Source organism: Vanessa tameamea, chromosome 3 (assembly GCF_037043105.1).
Source record: "Vanessa tameamea isolate UH-Manoa-2023 chromosome 3, ilVanTame1 primary haplotype, whole genome shotgun sequence".
NCBI lineage: Eukaryota > Metazoa > Arthropoda > Insecta > Lepidoptera > Nymphalidae > Vanessa > Vanessa tameamea.
In genome coordinates this window covers 5985234-6003930 of record NC_087311.1, presented here as the reverse complement: position 1 = coordinate 6003930, position 18697 = coordinate 5985234, and the positions used below count along the sequence as shown (strand labels likewise).

The 18697-nt window shown below is 29.3% G+C and overlaps 5 protein-coding genes across 7 annotated transcripts in view; 2 read left to right on the top strand and 3 right to left on the bottom strand.

The window, feature by feature from the left end:
• LOC113397240 (probable transaldolase) overlaps nucleotides 1-18697 on the bottom strand; it is a 212356-nt gene that overhangs the window by 15883 nt on the left and 177776 nt on the right. The window contains exon 1 of one of the 2 annotated variants that reach the window (XM_064219434.1): nucleotides 1031-1036. The exons of the other annotated variant lie outside the window; for it this stretch is intronic. The gene's annotated coding sequence lies outside the window, so the exon portion shown is untranslated. Of the gene's footprint in view, nucleotides 1-1030; nucleotides 1037-18697 lie in introns of those variants that run through there. 2 annotated transcript variants of the gene reach the window in all.
• LOC113397534 (ethanolamine kinase) lies at nucleotides 1184-9198 on the bottom strand. Its single transcript, XM_026635932.2, has 7 exons — nucleotides 8850-9198; nucleotides 8628-8764; nucleotides 8284-8467; nucleotides 6538-6626; nucleotides 5680-5906; nucleotides 4502-4730; nucleotides 1184-2048 (listed from the first exon to the last, which is right to left on the bottom strand). The coding sequence occupies exons 1-7, from the start codon at nucleotides 8982-8984 to the stop codon at nucleotides 1982-1984; spliced, it is 1068 nt and encodes a 355-aa protein (XP_026491717.2). The 5' UTR covers nucleotides 8985-9198; the 3' UTR covers nucleotides 1184-1981.
• Nucleotides 11067-11763, top strand: LOC113397538 (cytochrome b-c1 complex subunit 8). The gene is made up of 2 exons (XM_026635938.2): nucleotides 11067-11341; nucleotides 11611-11763. Exons 1-2 carry the CDS (start codon nucleotides 11188-11190, stop codon nucleotides 11703-11705), a joined length of 249 nt encoding a protein of 82 aa, XP_026491723.1. The 5' UTR covers nucleotides 11067-11187; the 3' UTR covers nucleotides 11706-11763.
• On the top strand, nucleotides 14021-16647 carry LOC113397533 (UDP-N-acetylglucosamine transporter). 2 transcript variants are annotated; one of them, XM_064219429.1, is made up of 6 exons: nucleotides 14021-14068; nucleotides 14299-14452; nucleotides 14724-14834; nucleotides 15092-15306; nucleotides 15712-15981; nucleotides 16105-16647. In XM_064219429.1, exons 2-6 carry the CDS (start codon nucleotides 14398-14400, stop codon nucleotides 16465-16467), a joined length of 1014 nt encoding a protein of 337 aa, XP_064075499.1. In that variant the 5' UTR covers nucleotides 14021-14068; nucleotides 14299-14397; the 3' UTR covers nucleotides 16468-16647. The 2 variants fall into 2 exon arrangements, with proteins under 2 accessions (XP_064075499.1, XP_026491713.2); XM_026635928.2 differs by lacking the exon at nucleotides 14021-14068 and having other exon boundaries at nucleotides 14134-14452.
• LOC113397536 (large ribosomal subunit protein uL22m) lies at nucleotides 16744-17803 on the bottom strand. Its single transcript, XM_026635936.2, has 3 exons — nucleotides 17533-17803; nucleotides 17130-17343; nucleotides 16744-17059 (listed from the first exon to the last, which is right to left on the bottom strand). Exons 1-3 carry the CDS (start codon nucleotides 17710-17712, stop codon nucleotides 16839-16841), a joined length of 615 nt encoding a protein of 204 aa, XP_026491721.1. The 5' UTR covers nucleotides 17713-17803; the 3' UTR covers nucleotides 16744-16838.

Here is an 18697-nt window from a genome sequence, read left to right as displayed (position 1 = left end):
ATTCGATTCTTATTTGTTACTTTTTATTGTTGACATAAGTATTTATTTTTAAAATTGTTTTCCATAACTTTCGACGTCTGAAAAAAGACCACACAAGATAACTGTCGATTTATATGTTCAATCACTAAATTAAGTAATATATTTTTTAATTTAGACTATAGGTACTGTTAATTGTAAAAAGTGTATATGTACTTCCCTGATTTAAAATAACAATTATTGTTATAATGGTGTTATTTCAGTAATGCTTCAATAGTAACTATTTATTTAGGTATTCATTGTTGAGGTTTTACTATGAATTCATGTCTATTTTTTAAAATTAACAAAATATATTGGCATTTGATTAGTGTCATTATTGTAGATCAAGATCCTATTCATTTTGACAGCATTACTACAATTCTGGAAAAACAAATAAAACGAAGCTTCATAAAAGTAATTGTTTATTTGAAACAAAAAATATAGTAACAAAGTATATAAAACACTATATTTAAACAACAAAATATGCATAAAATTCAAGAAGTTGCCAAAAGTTGGAGATATTCCGGAGAGGTTACAATCAGTCCTTGCGTTTCCCGTATTACATTTGACGTTTAAAAATGTTTATGATATGGTAAATCTCATATTTGGTAATAGAAAAAAACATTAAATTAAAACCTAAATACTTGTTCTTATACCTGTATTATTCCTAGTATATTTTTATTAATTTGTTAAAACAAATTTAATGAATAATTATATAATATGTATTTATAATATTATGATATATTAATCGTTGAATATATACACGTATAAAGACTAGACTTTCAGTCTAGCACGTCAAAGGGACACTGTTTCAGTTGCTAAAATGTCAGTATGATAAGTGAACTGCTGGCGGGTGCTTACAGTGTATACATCTAATTTCGCTGTCAAATCTTGAAATGAAATCTTGGAAAATATACTAATAAAAAATAATTCACACGGTTATTTAAATTCATTTGAATAAATATGTTTATGAATGAGAATACATCACTAAGTGTTGGGGTTTGTGGTGGGCACATTGTAATTTTTTGTAATATACATTAGAGCTATGTTATAATTACATATCAATAAACACATTTTTTCTTTTGTGGCTGCAGAGTAGCTTTTAATAAATATCAATATATTTTTAAATTTTCTTTAGTAATGAGAAACTTTTTTAACGATACTTAATATCTAAATGAGATTAATAAATTGCATAAAACAAATATTTTGTTTATAAATTTGGTCAACAAAAAATATGCGCAAGTCGCAAATCAACAACTTCATTGCGAGCAAAAATCAGCAAAATATTGTACTGTCCCACTGAATTTCGCATAAAGACCAGTGGGTCTATTTCGGTTCGTCGATTTCAATCGCTGTTTTAATCTGATCATATATACAGAACCCCCGAATATATATACAGAACTTTTTATTATATCTTGTATATTATATTCCTTTTATTATTATTTCAATATAATAGTTACAAGATCGAATATGAGCTATTTACAATTTATTTGTTTTCTCTCTCTTCTTAATTAACGTTTAAGATATATTACAATTCAACATGCACGTACAAATTTCTCAATTTTCAAGGTGAAATGTTACACATTTGTATACCTATCGTACATATATACAGCCTACGCCAATGCACAACAGTGTTTTCACATACACATATTATCAAAGCTACAACATACAAGTACACGTCACTTGTCTCAAGATGAAACTTTACAGAGCGGGAGTCGGTTAACCCCAGACCTACGTCATAATATGAAAGATGAACGTTTTACTGCGGAATGTTCACGATACCAATATAGAAACGGCTGGCAACTATGAAGTTTGGACGTATATCTGGCTTTCACGGACTCTTAATCTATTATCTAGACGATATATAATCAAAGATTTATTCACTACGTCACTTAATATATTATGTTATTTTCTTATAAAATAATATTCCCATATATTAATAACCAATTAAACTTATGAGCCTTCATCACAGTAATTCTTTGTAGATGGCGTCCTTTTGTTCGTAATACCTGTTAAGTCGTATTTCGGCATATCTGGAATTATACAAATAAATTAGTGTTGCATATCGATAGTCTATCGATAGTCCACTATCGATAGACTATCGATAGTTAAGGTGTAAGCGATACTATCGATAGTCTATCGATAGTATTGTCACGTGTCAATACTATCGATAGTATCGATACTATCGATAGCTTCCCATGAGCAATACTATTGATACTATCGATAGTTTTGCAAAAACCATTACTTTTAACCTAAACTATCGATAGTATCGATAGTTTTGTGCTATCGATAGTCAGTAATTTCCGATAGTATTACTTTCTCAAGATAAGTAATTTAGTAGGCCAACTATAGTGTATATTTAAATAAATTAAATTAAATTTACCACAATATTTGTTTTTAGAATTAAGACTTTGTGCGGAATAAGAAATAATGAAAAATTTAAATGTGAAAAATGTTGTCAATATTTTTTGTGTTTGATTTATGAATAAACATTATAAATACTTATAACATTAAAAAACTTTTAGGAGAACGGTGGCATTACAATGAAACTTTTTTGTAGTAATCTTGAGTGTAGCGATTAGAATACATTACTTACATTAAAATACTAATACTATAAAAAAATCGCGTGCTATCGATAGTCTAAAACTATCGATACTATCGATAGTAGCAATAGTATCGCTACTACCAATAGTATTGCTTACAGAGAGCTAGCGATACTATCGATAGTATCGATAGTATTGCCACTATCGATAGTATTGCTCACGGAGAGCTATCGATAGTATCAATAGTATTGATCAATACGATACTATCGATAGTACTATCGATATCCTGAATAGTTTTCGAGGTCAACTATCGATATTCACTATCGATAGTTCTGCAACGCTGAAATAAATGTTACTTAACTAAAACCCTAAGAACGGTTCAGAATCCAAATAATAAATAATCTATATGGTAAATTGGAAATGGAATATTTAAAAAGTTGTAAATATTATTGTTATAAGGAATAATTTAACGTATATTTCTATGATTTATTACGTCGGTAATTTAGAGTAATTTTAGTGGAGTATAAAGCGCGAATGAGGACTCCCGCGCGATATCGTTTAAAAACGTGCAATAAACAGCGATGTGTGGATAATACAAGAAACACAGCAGTATTATATAGTCTTTTTATAAATACGAATTTTTATAAACAATACACATTTCACAATTTTCAATAACTAAATATAGATAAAGTATATTTGCCAGGTGTCAGGATTAACTAGTCTATGGTACTTGATACTTAAGTAAACTCAACGCAAGGGCACTCAAAATGCCGAATCAGACTTCTGTATTTTAAGAGCTCTTATGCTGAATTAGCCGGTTTCACGATACTTTTTGGGTGTGTGAACCAAATATATGTCGATTACTTAAACAAAAATAACTGTACCAAAGTTTAGTCATAGATTCAAAAAGTCCTAAATAATCATTACTGATTAATTATTTGTTAATGCTAAATGCACAATATTAAGATTCAATCTTAATGTTATTTCTACTAAACTACATCGTTAACCGAATAAATACTTATGCTATAGGCTATCTGACTGGTTTTTAAAATCTATTTTATATTATTTAGTAGAGGTTAAGGAACCCAATTAAAGTTGTTTTTTTTAATTCTAGTAGATATTTGCTGAAACATATCAAATTAAATTAATATTTAAAAATCGAGCGAAAACGCTACTTTGACGATATGTCGCTGCAATGGGGTCGGTGACGTCACTTGCCTGTATTGTAATCTGTGGCACATATAATCCACATACAGTAAGCAAACGAGGTTAATAAGCAATTGACATCATCATAAGCCTGACTAATCAGGAGCATTTTGTCTCACGTGACAAACGTTTAAAAAAATGCATTTTTATATAGAGATTAATATAAGGGAATTAATTATTATTTTCAACTTTTGTTAATAAATAACCATTTTTAAGCTCATAATATATACTGGTTACAATAATTGACACTTTATTTTTCGCATTGTCAAATAGCCTATTATAAATATTAAGTCCTTGATTACTATCGTAAATCGTAAGCATCGTAAAATGTATGGTTACTATGAGTGACAATCTTTTTTAATATTTTACTCAAAGTTTAAACTTTATAAGTATTTACTATGTGTTTATCCGATATATTATTTTCTACAAAATTTTAAATAAAACCTATACGGAATAAATAATTACGGAATATTTAATAGCATCGCGATGCTTTATATCGATTGGCTTGATAGTTGTTAAACGCATGCAAATACACGCGCAAGCTTAAAAATGACAAACTGAGAAGCGGCAATTGGTCATGGACGAAAAATTTTATAAATACATTTACATTTTAAATTTAATGAAATCCTGTCACTTCTGAAGTGATTATATGACCCTAATTGAATATTATATGCAATACTTTTAAAATAAGCTTGCAATTTATAAATATACCAATTCAAATGAAAAATATAACTAACCTGCAAAAATCAAAATTAATATCCGATAATTCGCACTGCACCAGAGACCACACACCCCACATGAAATGGGAAGCTATCGAAAGTTGTTGCACTTCCTTATAAAGTTTTTCAATATCTGAATAAGGCGGCGATTCGTTTTCCAAATATTCTACAAGATATTTTTCGATCCAGTTCATCTGAAAATCTTTGCTGGGATGCCGATTATAATCGATATCATCAATAGATATACCTGAAAAAATCGGTTTGTCTCATCTGAAACAAAATCGTCTTGATCTCTCTATTGTACTAAGTGGGTTCATTCATTTATAAGAACAGAGAGGTCTTTTTAAATTGAAAATGTATACTGTAGCACACTCTACGCCAATATATATAACTAAATAGCAAATGAGGGGTGATTTCGTAAGGCAGTCAACAGTAGAGATGAAATGGATAGTAGTTTGGCCAGATACGGATACCGGATATGCGGCCGACCATGTGGCCGGATAGCCGGATATCCGGCGAAACTTAGCCAATCGCATTTGCGACCCTTATTCTTGGTGGGCAGCTAATGCCGAACAATACCCAAATTTAACAAAGTTTACCAAAAACTACCTTTCTGCACCTTGCAGCAGTGTGTATAGCGAAATACTTTTTTCTGAAGCTGGCCTTATTTATGAAGAGAAACGCAACCGACTGCTACCTCAGAGAAATTAGTATTTATTCACCATAATTTGCCCTTAGTACAGTATGAGTACTAATTCATTCATTTTCTTTGTATTACATTAATTTACGATTGTGTGATTAAAAATTACAACTAAAACTAATTATATTTAAGTTAAGTGATACTAAGACTAACTAAATTAAGCATATAATTACTCAAATATATGTTTCTTTTATCCAGTGTTTTTTATTCGGCCGGATGGACATCCAGCCGAATAAAAAAAACGAATAAAAGAAACAAAAGAAAAACGAAAAAAGAATAGTACCTATCTGGTTTTCGGGCGGATAGTATTATGGCGGCCGGATAGGCTGGATACCGAATAGTTACCGGATATCCGTTTCATCTCTAGTCAACAGCCACAAGGAACATTAAAAATTCCATAGTTAGGGTCACTTTGATGGGGACCACACTTTTGAGGTGCTTACTTCCCTGTTTTGCTCAGTTGTTATATTAAAAAATAATCACAAAAAAATCTTACCAACAAATTCGTTGAAATGATTTGCTATATCAAATGCTTGATAATTATATGAAGCATATTCATAATCTATAAACGAAATCTTCCCTTTAGATTCATTGTATATCACATTTCCTAGAAGCAAATCATTGTGAGCAAACACTATCGTGCTCTCAGTTTTTATTAAGAGCGACTTTAAACGCTCATATTCTATCCTCAATCTTGTTAGTGATCCAAAGCTACTTGCAAATCTACAACAGTTGGTAAAATTACTTATAGTTAACAAAACACTTCTAGAATGGCATAATGCTAAAAACACAAATGATCATGCTATATGAAAAAATAATAAGAGTAAATTTAAAGTTAACTTAATTCCAACAATCTTTATCATTCAAACAAATAATCATGGCTATTTAAGTAAAAAAAAACTCAAACTTATTTTGGCTTGCTGTAAATTTACTCACTCGCCAACTTTTTGTGAATCGAGTGATTCCTATTTTATTGCATTTTTCTAGTATGTCTTTAGATGTTTCATCTAAAACTAGGCATATATATATATATATATAAAATGAATATAATAATATTATAATACATTAATCATTATATTATTTAAAATTTTTAATGAGTTCTTTTTATATTGTGAAGTTAAAATTATAAAATTGTTTCATATGTTATATTATTAAACTCAAATTTCACTAAATTTGAGTTTAATAATAGGTTGATATTTTTATCAAAGTAAGAGTAAATGGTTCTTTATTTTAATGTGATTTTAACATAGCAGTTAACAAAATTGTACCATTGTATAATCCATAACAAAACTATAAAATAAATATTTAAATGCTCAATATATTAATGTTATCTGTGAAATAATATAATGATTACCTTTCGTGTTTATTAGCATCTGTAAACTTCTCTGGAATTAAACTTAAAAATTGTTCTGTTTTATCCCATACCATAGGTTCTTTTTTTATCTGTAATTGTTAAAAAATATATGTTTATGACTTAATCCTATGATTTTTAAATTGTAGTTAAACTATTGAATTTAATAGTATCTTTATTCAGTCAATTTATCATCTCCAGTAGGTAGATTTAGCACCATAGTTAAAGCTAAAAGACAGTATCCTAGTATACTGTTAAGTCTATAATTATTGCATATTTTTTATTTTTTAAAGAGCCATGCCATCTTTCATAATTGATTAGCTAGAACCAGGGATTTTTTGCATCACACTAAATATACTTATTTTAGTATCTACTTAAAAATATGAATTATCAAAAACTTTAGTTTATGTTTTGTTAATAATTAATTCCGTTTTGGGGCTATGTTCAATGCAATTTAAAAGAAATCTATATAATAATATTTATAATAACTATATATATTTCTTTTTTATTGAAAATTATCCTATACATCCTTTCATTCTATTTTAAAATAAATATGTCTGAAAAATGTATGGAATTAAAAAATTCTAAATCAAGCGTGATTAAAAATTAAGTAGTATTTAAAATTAATGTATATGTTTATTATTTTATTGAGAGAGATGCGATGGTCCTAAATGATAATGCTTGAAAAATCAAAAGTACTTGTAATTAAAAATATTTTGAGTCAATTATTTATAATTAATCCAGTTTATAGCCGATAATTTACTACAAGACAAGCCTTAAAGTAAGCTGCAAGTAGTCCACTTAATCATATATAAAATTTTACACAGATAAAATATTTGAGATATCTTATACTTTACATGCACAATTTTTTGTAGGGTATCCTAACTATATCAGCTATAAAAAGATTAGTGAATTAGATTTAATAATTCTAAGCATTTTATCTAGTTGCTAGTCTATACTTAAATATAAGGAAAAAACAAAACTAGTGATGTGATAAGATTTATAAAATGTAATATCTAACCAAGAAGTTAAAATGTTAAATTTTAGATAAACTAATAGCCTTTAGATAACATAAAATATATGCTTCATAATTTGGTTTAATATTGATTATTTCATATAGAGTGAACAAAGTATATGCAATTATAAGTTTTTCATAGCAAAATATCATGTTTGTTTTTATTTAGATCTTTGTCATTAAATTTACGTAATACTATACATTATTGCTCTATCATATAATGCCTACATTTTTATTAATGTTTTTTTTTAACATAGTTAAATATCTGATTTATTATATAAGGATCAAATCTATACTCATCTTTGAGTAAATTCCTCATTTATTAGTGCCACAATTTTAAGTACTTAGAAGAATTAACTAACTAATATTGACACTGCTCAATCAGCATGAAAATTCATTAAAATTTATATTTTATTCTAATGCATAATTATAAATTAATTATTGGTTTTTTTTTGACATAATGTTATAGTTATTCATCATATAAGTGATCAAGTGATAATTATTATATTAAACATGAAAAAAGGTGTGCTTTATTAACCTGTGAATAAAACATGGTAGTTAGTATTTGTTACATTTTATATGAATGAATGCATGAATAAGTAGTTTTTATTACGTTTGATAAAATTTACATTTTGAACTGGTAGAAAACAAGGATCTGTTATAAGTTTCACTTTCATATACAAATTTCAAAGGTAAAGTCTAATCTTTATCTAATTTTCTATTCTAATACTCACTTCCTTTCCAAGTTCAATTTTGTGCATTTTCGCCATTTGCTTTGCAACAAGACCTGATATTTTTGAATCAATCACCGTATTTGGGCTTAGAGTAACTCCAGGATAGTATTCATATGCTAAACCATTTTTGAAAACACCATAAATTTGCGGAGCCAACCCAGTTTTATTAAGAACTGTAATATTTCTGAAAAACACATTATACTGAATGTACAAGCAACATGTAATTTTAAATAATATTTTATACCATCATAATCAATCAAAAATAAAAATTATCATCATCATTTTCTTAAATTTAAGTCAAATTTTTTAATTTTATAAGATAATGCACTTCACATTATACTTACCGGACTTCAGCATTTCTATCTATTAGCAAATCTGTTTTGTTTCCATAAATTCTTACAAGCACTATTTTGTTTTCGCCGACTTGTTCAGCATTAAGTTGGCAAGCGACAAGCTTATTCGTAATCCCATCAGTAAAAACCTATAATCACAAAATATTCTTCGCAAAATCATTATACGTAAAATCATTCATGAAAACAGAAATAATTAACGTAACAATTTTCAACCTTGAATTTAATATTTTCCGGAGTCCATTCTGGTCTTAAAAATGAAAGAATTTTCAATATTCCAGTAAAAATATCATTCTCTTGAATTTCAACCGGGATAAATTTATGACCCACTGGATTGCAAATATGAGACATGTTCTGTTTCTTAAAATCTTTACGGCACTATATCTTAAACGCGAAATTTCTTTCAACTCTTAAACATATGTATGCACCGTATTAAGTAACTCGAGTTAAAGAACGAACCAACTACGGCATAATTTACATATTGAAGACGTCAACGAACCACTAATCTGTAAAGCAATAAAATTTATCAAATGAAATTTGAATGATTGAACCATAATAATATGTCAAATTGTCAATTGTCATTTCAAGTCAATGCGTGCATACGCATGTCGCATAGTGCGTATTTCGTTTATAGAGAATCAACGTGACCTTGATTATTGACACTAGCGCTCATGGTGTCGAAATTTAGCATTTGTTGTACTCAGTGTTGCGAACTATCGATAGTTGACCTCGAAAACTATTCATTCTATAAAAATATATTTCGGCAAAATAAACATGTTTTCTTGCCATAAATTTAAATTAAATTAAAAACCTTTTTTTAGTACCGCGTAAACGTTGTCAGTCATATTGGTGACGTCACACTGATAAAAACAACAGTTGTTTATGTACGACTGGCACTCATTCAACGTTAACAACTATAAATATTTGGTGTTTTTGTGGAGGCAATATGGCGAGGTGTTATACTTTTGATGAAGCTTTTTGCACCATTACCTCAACGGCCAATGGGACAGTGGGACAGACAATGGGACAGCATATGGGATCCCAGTTCATGCGTTCCCAGGGAACCTATGTTAATCCATCAGGTCTCTTACCATCATCATGACTAATTCCACGAGGCTCAGTAAGAGCAGGAACGTCGATGGTGGCAAGAGCCCTTTTTGTTGTGTCATTAAGAGAACCGTGGCGGAAAAGTCTGCCTGAAATCTTTGGACAAGAGATACCATGTAAACCGAAAGAGTCCACCTCCTTTCCACACGGGCATCTGTGCTCAGAGCACAGCGGTGAATTACAATCTTTAGCGTTATAGTGTAATGTGCAAATAGTAGCATTAAAACTCCAGAAAAAATTATCAAAGTGCCAGATGATCTTGAAATGACAGTTTTTGCCTATTATATATATATCGGAGGAGCAGGATGCCGAACAGTTGGGTTCGAGGATTGGTCCGACATTTGGAAGAATATGTGGGCGTGAAATGGAGATATTCACAAAATAAAACGTATTTAATATCGTCTAACCACTGTATTAATTGATTCAATAATCGTACACCACAAAAATATCAAAGGATTACAATAATTAATTTCGATTAAGAGCAAATGGGTTTGCAAGTAACCATCGCATTCGAGTCGCTTGTCAAAACATAACGGCTCGCGTTGCCATGACACACTCCATTTGGGGTAAACCGCTCTTAAAAGTAAATCAGCCATCAAACATTATTGCCAGCTACTCGATTTATTAATAATTCAAATCAACAACCAAAGTAACCGTCCCGTTATATATATATATATAGCTGACACCACACCATGGCGGTTCGTGTTTTAGGTCATGTGATAAACAGACTAAAAATTACGACTTTAATTTCAATATAATAAATTAATTATGCGCTTTTATGACTCAAAATCAAAATATTTAAGTATAGTTCTACATATATTTTAATTTTTATCAAATTTCATAATTTATTTTTCACTACCGAAAATACCCTATTTACACGGAGCGTCACCGAGACGATTGCTGGCAGGGACATAATCTTTCTTATTGGAAATTTTATGAGCTTCAAATATAATAACTACAATTTTTTTCATAATTATGACCGTTTACGAAATAATGACAAAAATCTGTTTGTCGCCACCATTGACCTTGGATAACTTTTGCGACCCATGGATCAATGGGGACTTTTGGGATTTTGTTTAGAACCACAAAAAGAAGGTTCATCCAAAACTCCAGCTTTCCCCTAATTTTTCCGAAGTTCTGTCTTTATTTTATCTTTATTCACTGGACTACAAAAAGTATTACTTATAGAGCTTTCTGGATTGTTATTAGCACCAAATACAGAGACGTCTTTAATTTTTTTTATCTGGTAGCATTCAGTAATTACTTGTCAGATCAATACGTGCCTATAGACTACAGACTACACTGACAAGTCGAGTCCTGAATCACCTCACTCACGCACACCACTCAGTTTAAGACTGTCACGACTGTCATTTGTCGATCGAAACAAAAATCTGAAAACTGTAGATTACATAAGTGAATTTAAATTTGGAACAGATTTGGAATCAAAATGGGAAAGCACTTTGGGGAACTAGCAAAGATTAGAGGCTTAATTACCTATAAATTATCGCATCATGAGCAACGTGCTTACGCAGGAGCTATTTCTAATGGCATACCAAATATTTTCCGTAGATTCCGTGAAAGCGTATTCAGAGTCGCCCCACGTAAGTTTTTAGTTATTAGATGACCTTTTAATCTGTATCGACAGAAAGTATCTAATAATTCATGTATCCTACAAATATTTTACGTCATTGCGGGTCATTAACTAAATTTTGAATACATGTTGTGTGTTTCCTTAAATTGATACCCTCTATCTTCATTAAAATCATGTTTTTGTTTGAATACTATCTTACCTTTTGCATAACATTTATTTTATTTTGATTTTACAAAATTAAATTTACATAATTTTTAACAATTATGTTTTTTGTTGCAGCCTTCATAATTGCATACCTAGTATATGAAGGAGTAGAAAGGGAACACACTAGACTTGGCCGTAAAAATCCTGCTGATTTTGAAAATGATCAATAAATCAAATAAGATGACTGTAGTATATTTAATTTAATAAAATTATTATTATTATCAAGTATTTTTTTATTTCTAACTTTCATTTATAAAAAGAAACAAAAGGAAATGTTATTTAAAAGTTAAATTACAGCAATAACATAGATTTTATGTATCATTTTCTAAAGTAACCAATTTTATTAACATCTAGTTACATGTTTATAACAATGCCATTTTAATTTGTAAAATATTGTAAGTTATTGTCGATGATCAAGAGCAAATGGAATACTTAAGGTGAGGTTAATCATTGATGCATCATAAACTTCAAGAATCCCAGTTAATGTTGTCATATAAGCATTCAAACTATATTTAAAATTCAATTACAAGTAATTTTGGGTTTTGTGATCATAGTTCTAGTAATACCATAGGTCCACTCAACATTCAAATCAAATGTATTTATATTAAGTATTTTAGTCATACAACAGCTGATGAATATATGGTGGATACCATGTCCATAGGGGTATTGTATCCAGACAAACAATCGGCAATTTTAAGTTTAAATTGTATATAGACAAAATAGAATTATATTTAAGCTATTTTTAATTTATAGAAAAGTTACTTTGCTAAGAACTTTTGAAAAGTTACTTTGCTAAGAACTTTTGAAAAGTTACTTTGCTAAGAACTTTTGAAAAGTTACTTTGCTAAGAACTTTTGAAAAGTTACTTTGCTAAGAACTTTTGAAAAGTTACTTTGCTAAGAACTTTTGAAAAGTTACTTTGCTAAGAACTTTTGAAAAGTTACTTTGCTAAGAACTTTTGAAATGAAGTAAAAAGTTGTGCGTTAACTCAACTATACCCTCACCCTCACCCTCATAATCAGATGGCTGCGGGAGGTATATCCGACACTACCGGAAAGAGCTGGGGCGTAATAAAAACGGCTTAATGTGCTTTCCTAGGCATGAGATTACACACTTCATATTTTCATAAAATTCAATAAAAATAAAAAAATTTGAATCGGTCAGATTTGTATTTTGAACCCAGGATCCCAGCTGCGGCTTTATATCTAGCCGCTAGTCTAACGAAATGGTGTTGGCAGTAGAACTTATCCAAGGGTTCTCTACCTGTTAATAATTATTTATAAATATATTATTCATATCATATTCATAGTTATGTGATTTAAAAACCATATTTACGTGACTAAAATTAAAAGTAATTTTACTCTAATTTTTATCGCTTTCGATTTATATTTTAGTAATATTTTGTAATCATACCTTTTTTTTATTTACTTCACTTAAAATGCATAATCTAACTATTTTTAAATGGTATAATGTACATTAGCACCTCAGGTTTTGGTAGTTCGAATAAAAAAATAAAATACACAGACTTAAACGTTTAAGAGCGCTTATTAGCCGTTTTCTCGAGACTTTTTAAAGGGATTGTGAGCCTAATATTTATCAGTTACTTAAACAAAACTGTACAAAAGAATAATCTCTTTATAAAAGAATCTATTGAAAAAATCACCTGCTTCTCGACAAATTATTTGTTAAAAATGCATGTTTTCAAAAATGTCTACATTCGACGGTAAATTGAATGCTGTTTCACCTATAACAATGAGTTGTAAGTTATTTCTGTAAATGAAACATAAACGAGCAAATTGGATTCTCTGGAATGTATTGATAAAAAAGCAAAACCCATAGAAAATATATACGGAATAAATAATATAATAGCATCACGTTGCTATAAATACTTATATGCTTTAAATCGTTTGGTTTGACTACAAAAGCAAAAAATAATTATATTGTATTATTTTTGGGATTAATTAACGTGTATTTAAATACATTTATTTTTCTTAAATTGATTGTAATCAAAATAACGTAGGAATTTTACAATTCAAGGCAGATCCCGGCTCTTTTTTTGATCATCAAAATATGGTTAATTGCGGATCGCAAAATGTTTGTTTTGGGTGCTCCATCTGCCTTTTGTTTCATAATCCGAGAACTAAATTTATAATTAGAGACATATATTTATTTCATTTTATTAATAATTTTTCGTAGTATTCATTAAACTAATCGAGTCCGAGATATGTCATTTTTTTTCAATACAATTTGTTTGTTTTATAGATTTTTAATTACATTTATTTTAGCGAGGAAAGCCTAAGAAAGGCCTTGTCAAATCACAAGACCACAAGGTGAAAGCATTCTTATATTTGTGCTTTAAATAGACCTTATCTTTTCCGTAGGGAGTTTATACTCTATAATCTACCAATTTTATCTATGTCGTTATACTCTATGATATATTTTTTGACAGTGCTCTGTAGCAGTACTCACTTGCTATAATTCGAAGTTGTTGGTTTCGTAGTTTATATTTTACCGCTATACCGTATAGTGCTACGTCAACAACTTCTTAAAAACAAGTAATTATTATTATTATCAATGTTTGCCCGTTTTTTAATAACTATTTAAGTTTATATTGTAAATGCTACCTATCTATGTAATTTTTTCAGCCAATATCATATGAATAAATGTAATTAAATTATAATTTTAACCTTACGTTTATAAATATACGTTTAATAAAATTACTAGTGCTTTCGGTATTAGAAAAAGTTTGTCCTTTCTATGAAGTCCACAAATGAAATCAATCTACAGGATAAACAAGAAGCTAGTGAAGAAATTCAAGAAGAGGCAACTGTGACTGTTGAAACAGAATTGAACCCTGAGAACATGGATGAAGATAAAAAGTCCCAAACTTATTCTCCTAACAAACGAGTCAATTATGGTTAGTAATGTATGGAGAATCTCTTTACATGTTTTGTGCAAATATTTATTGCATGGCCTTGCTTTCTAAAACTATAAAAGTTTACCTTATCTGCAAACAAATAGTGTTATTTGAAGATACAAAATATTTTAACTGATTTTAATCAAATGATTATATTAGATACTAATCTTTTTTTTAATATCATTTAATATACTTAGAATTTTGATAAGATACAAAAAATTCACTGCATATTAAGTGATAAAAAAATTAATACTCTTTTCTTTTAATTCAGGTTATATAAAATATGTAAGTCTAGCAGTATTAACAGTTCAAAATGCAGCTCTCGGCTTAAGTATGAGATATGCTCGAACACGAGATGTTGAAATGTTTTATTCATCGGCAGGTAAATAAACTATAAAACATCCACATTACATTACTTTTCCTTTAAAATATGAATATAAATATATATGTATTTTTATAAGTTACTATATCAGGTAGAATGTTGAAAATTATGGCAGGTACATCTGTTTGTATAACCAAGTTCAAAAGTTACACTAAGTAGTTACAAATGAAATTGGATATTGGATATAAAAAATAAACACAATAAGGACTTAAAGCTTATTATAAAATAATAAATATTAATCAAACTATTAATTACAGCTGTGCTGATGGCAGAAATCTTAAAGTTGGCAATATGCTTAGTGTTAGTAATGAATGAATCTGGAAGTATTATAAGAGGATCTCGAACTGTGTATGCAACAGTCATATTAAATTTTAAAGACACTCTTCATGTTTGTGTGCCATCATTTTTATATGTAATTCAAAATAACTTACTCTATGTCTCAGCATCTAATTTAGATGCTGCTACATATCAGGTAATAATATTGATATATTATATATTTTAGTAGACTAAGGCCCTCAGGACTGTTAAGATGGTTCATCAGTTTATTCAGCTACACTGTGGTATCTACCATGTAACAGATTTTCAACTAACAAAATGTGTAGATTTCCTTCAATATTGTCTTTCACTGCTGAGCAAGGAAATGAATTATAAACACAAATTAAGCATATGAAAATTAATTGCACTTTACTTGCCTGTGTTTGAATCTGCTATAATTGGTGGAGGGATATATCTTTTTAACAATCACAGAAATGTTAAGTTAAAATAAAATATTTTCTAATTTTGTAAATTATTCTAGTTTTAACATAATATTTGATGAACATAATGATCTTTTAAATTTTTGATAATTTTATAAACCCCATGTATAATTTATTTTTAGGTAACATATCAGTTGAAGTTATTGACTACAGCCATTTTTGCTGTGCTAGTATTAAAAAGGAGACTAAAAAAATGGCAATGGTGTGCCTTGGGTTTGTTAGTGGCAGGTATTGCTCTTGTGCAACTGTCCTCAACAGGACAAGCAAAAGCCTCTTCCAATTTACCAAAGCAATCAAAGATACTTGGTTTTGGGGCAGCACTAGCAGCATGTTTTATATCTGGTTTTGCTGGTATATACTTTGAAAAAGTTTTAAAGGAGTCCGATATATCTGTAAGTAAATCATAACTTATTGATAAATTATCATTTCAAAAGTAAATTAATGTTACTTTTCGTGTTTAAGTGTACAATATCTATGTTGTTTCTTTGAAAAAAAAATATATATTAATTTTGCAGGTATGGATGAGGAATGTGCAACTAAGTTTAGCATCAATACCATTTGCCATTATCACGCATGTTATAAACAATGGTAGCATGACAAATTTATTGAAAGGATTTGATGGCTTTGTATGGTACTTGGTAGTTTTGCAGGCAGCTGGGGGCTTGATAGTAGCTGTGGTAGTCAAATATGCAGACAATATTCTGAAAGGCTTTGCAACCTCTGTTGCAATTATTATTTCATGTATAGTTTCTATATATATTTTTGACTTTCAGTTGACTATACAGTTTGCTTTAGGCACTATTTTTGTAATAGGATCAATTTTCTTGTATGGTTATGTACCTAAAAAACCAGAAACTCGAACCTCATTAAGTGTATGATTTTTACTGCTATTTGCAATTATCTGTAAATAGCAGTTTGCCAGTACTTATAGATTTAAGTGAAATACTCTAAGAAACTTGTATTCACAATATGATCTTAAATTTATTTTTATGCCTTTTTACAATATTTTATTATACAATTACAGGATAAAAAAATTAATAAACATATTTTATACTATATTTGAATTTTGTATTATTTTATACTGTATGGAATAATACCTAATTGTTACCACAACTAAAAAAGGAAAGCATTGCAACATGAATGACCCCATCTAACAATGAGTAATAAAAATGGTTCTTCATTGATTGACTAAAAGAACAAGGGTCTTCATAAAAGAACTTTGTAAGTAGAAAACAACTTATGAGCAATCTTAGTATGAATTTGTTATTTTTCTTTTACGCATTGATTCCAACCACTTATCCAATTGCTGTTGAGGAGTGAGTGGGTTCCTCTTATAATAATCCTCTGGTGGTTTTCCTTCTTCCAAACGAACAAAGTAGTGGCTATATTGATACCTAACCTCACCAATTCTCCCTCTTGCATGTCTTCTAATCCCTTTTATTACCATACCTTTTCCAGAAAATGATTCAGCTGAAATTAATATTTAATAAATAAATAATTCAAATAATATCGAAAAGAAAATATTTACTACAAATGTTACCTATCCAAAGATTGCTTTTAAATTCAACATTATGTTCAGTCACTGCCAATTTTTGTGCTTCGAGAATAGCTTCTTTTACAAAAACTGCCCCTTTTTTGTTTACAAAACTGAGTTGTTTTACAGCTTCATCTACTGTCATTCCTCGGACTAAAGAAGCAACATACCACAGTTTTTCTGGACTGTATTTAATATTCGTTTTTTGATGGCATACAAACTGTAACAAAATAAAATATACTTTTTGATGTACATGAATAATAAACTTATAGATTAAGACATGTTATTAAACAATGTCAGTAGGATTATTTTAATTCTACTATAAAAGTATGTACTAAAAATTTTGATTTCAACAAACATTACTTTTATTTTATTAATTAGACACTATAATTACATAAATATAACTTACAGCAGGCCTAGGTTCTTCTCCAATTTCTTGAGGAGGATATATTTTTTTATTGAAGGTTAAAAATGTTTTTGGTAAGTCTGACTTAGCCCATGCTTGTTGTGGTCCAGTTGTATGCAGGTTACTTTTAAGAAGGCTAAAGAACAATTCGACCTTACAAAAATTGGGACAAATGCGATTCATGATTCTCAAGATAATTAGCTTAAAAAATTAAAATAACATTATTGAGAGGAGATCGAGCAAATTGAACTTCAGGTGACAGACGACAGTTTAGTGTCTAGTTGTCTACAGATACAAAATTTAAATTCTCACTAAATTTCACAGAGTAGGTACATCAATTCAGTACACAAATAACTATTGCCTCTGACTCCTACTAATCATAATTAACGGAACTTTTGTTATTTAAATGAAAATTGGAAAACATCGATGCAATTCGTATGTATTATTTTGTGGGATAAACGTAAATAATTTTTGAGTATCTTTCTAAATAAGAAAGAAAATCCAATGAAAATAAAATATATGTCATTCAAATGGGCTTTTACAAGCTCATTGGAATATTATAATAATAGTCATTTTAAAGAATAGTATTCTAAAAATGTAGATTTGAGCGAGAAGAACCGGCAAGAAACTCAGTATTCACTTTCTTCCATCATTTAAAAATAAAGTTCAATTACATTTGTATAATTTATCCTGCCTGAAAGTAAACAAATATATATTTTTTTTAACAAACGATTTATTTATATGTTAAAAATATGTTTGAACTTTTATATATTGACTTTGCGGAGTTGGAAACTTGGCGTTATAACGCCTCTTATCTTCATCTTGATCTTGCTTATTTTTACTTCTTGTCAGTGGCGGACTAACAGGGGGCGGAAGGGTCGGCTCTCCCCGGGCCTCCAGTCTTGGGGGGCCCCCAAATGCATCCGCGTTCCCGTGATCAATTCCTAAACAAGACTATAAAAATGTGCTTAGTACCTACATAATTTCTTGAAGATCAAAACGCTACCCTCTACAGCCATCTAGGCTTTTTACATGTAAATTTATATCTAATAAATACACATAGACTCTTATTTATACACACAAATGTAAATTGAATAAAAAACTTGTAAAACTATAATTTGGGGGCTTCATTCAACTTTGCCGCCCCGGGTCTCTGACGGGCTTAGTC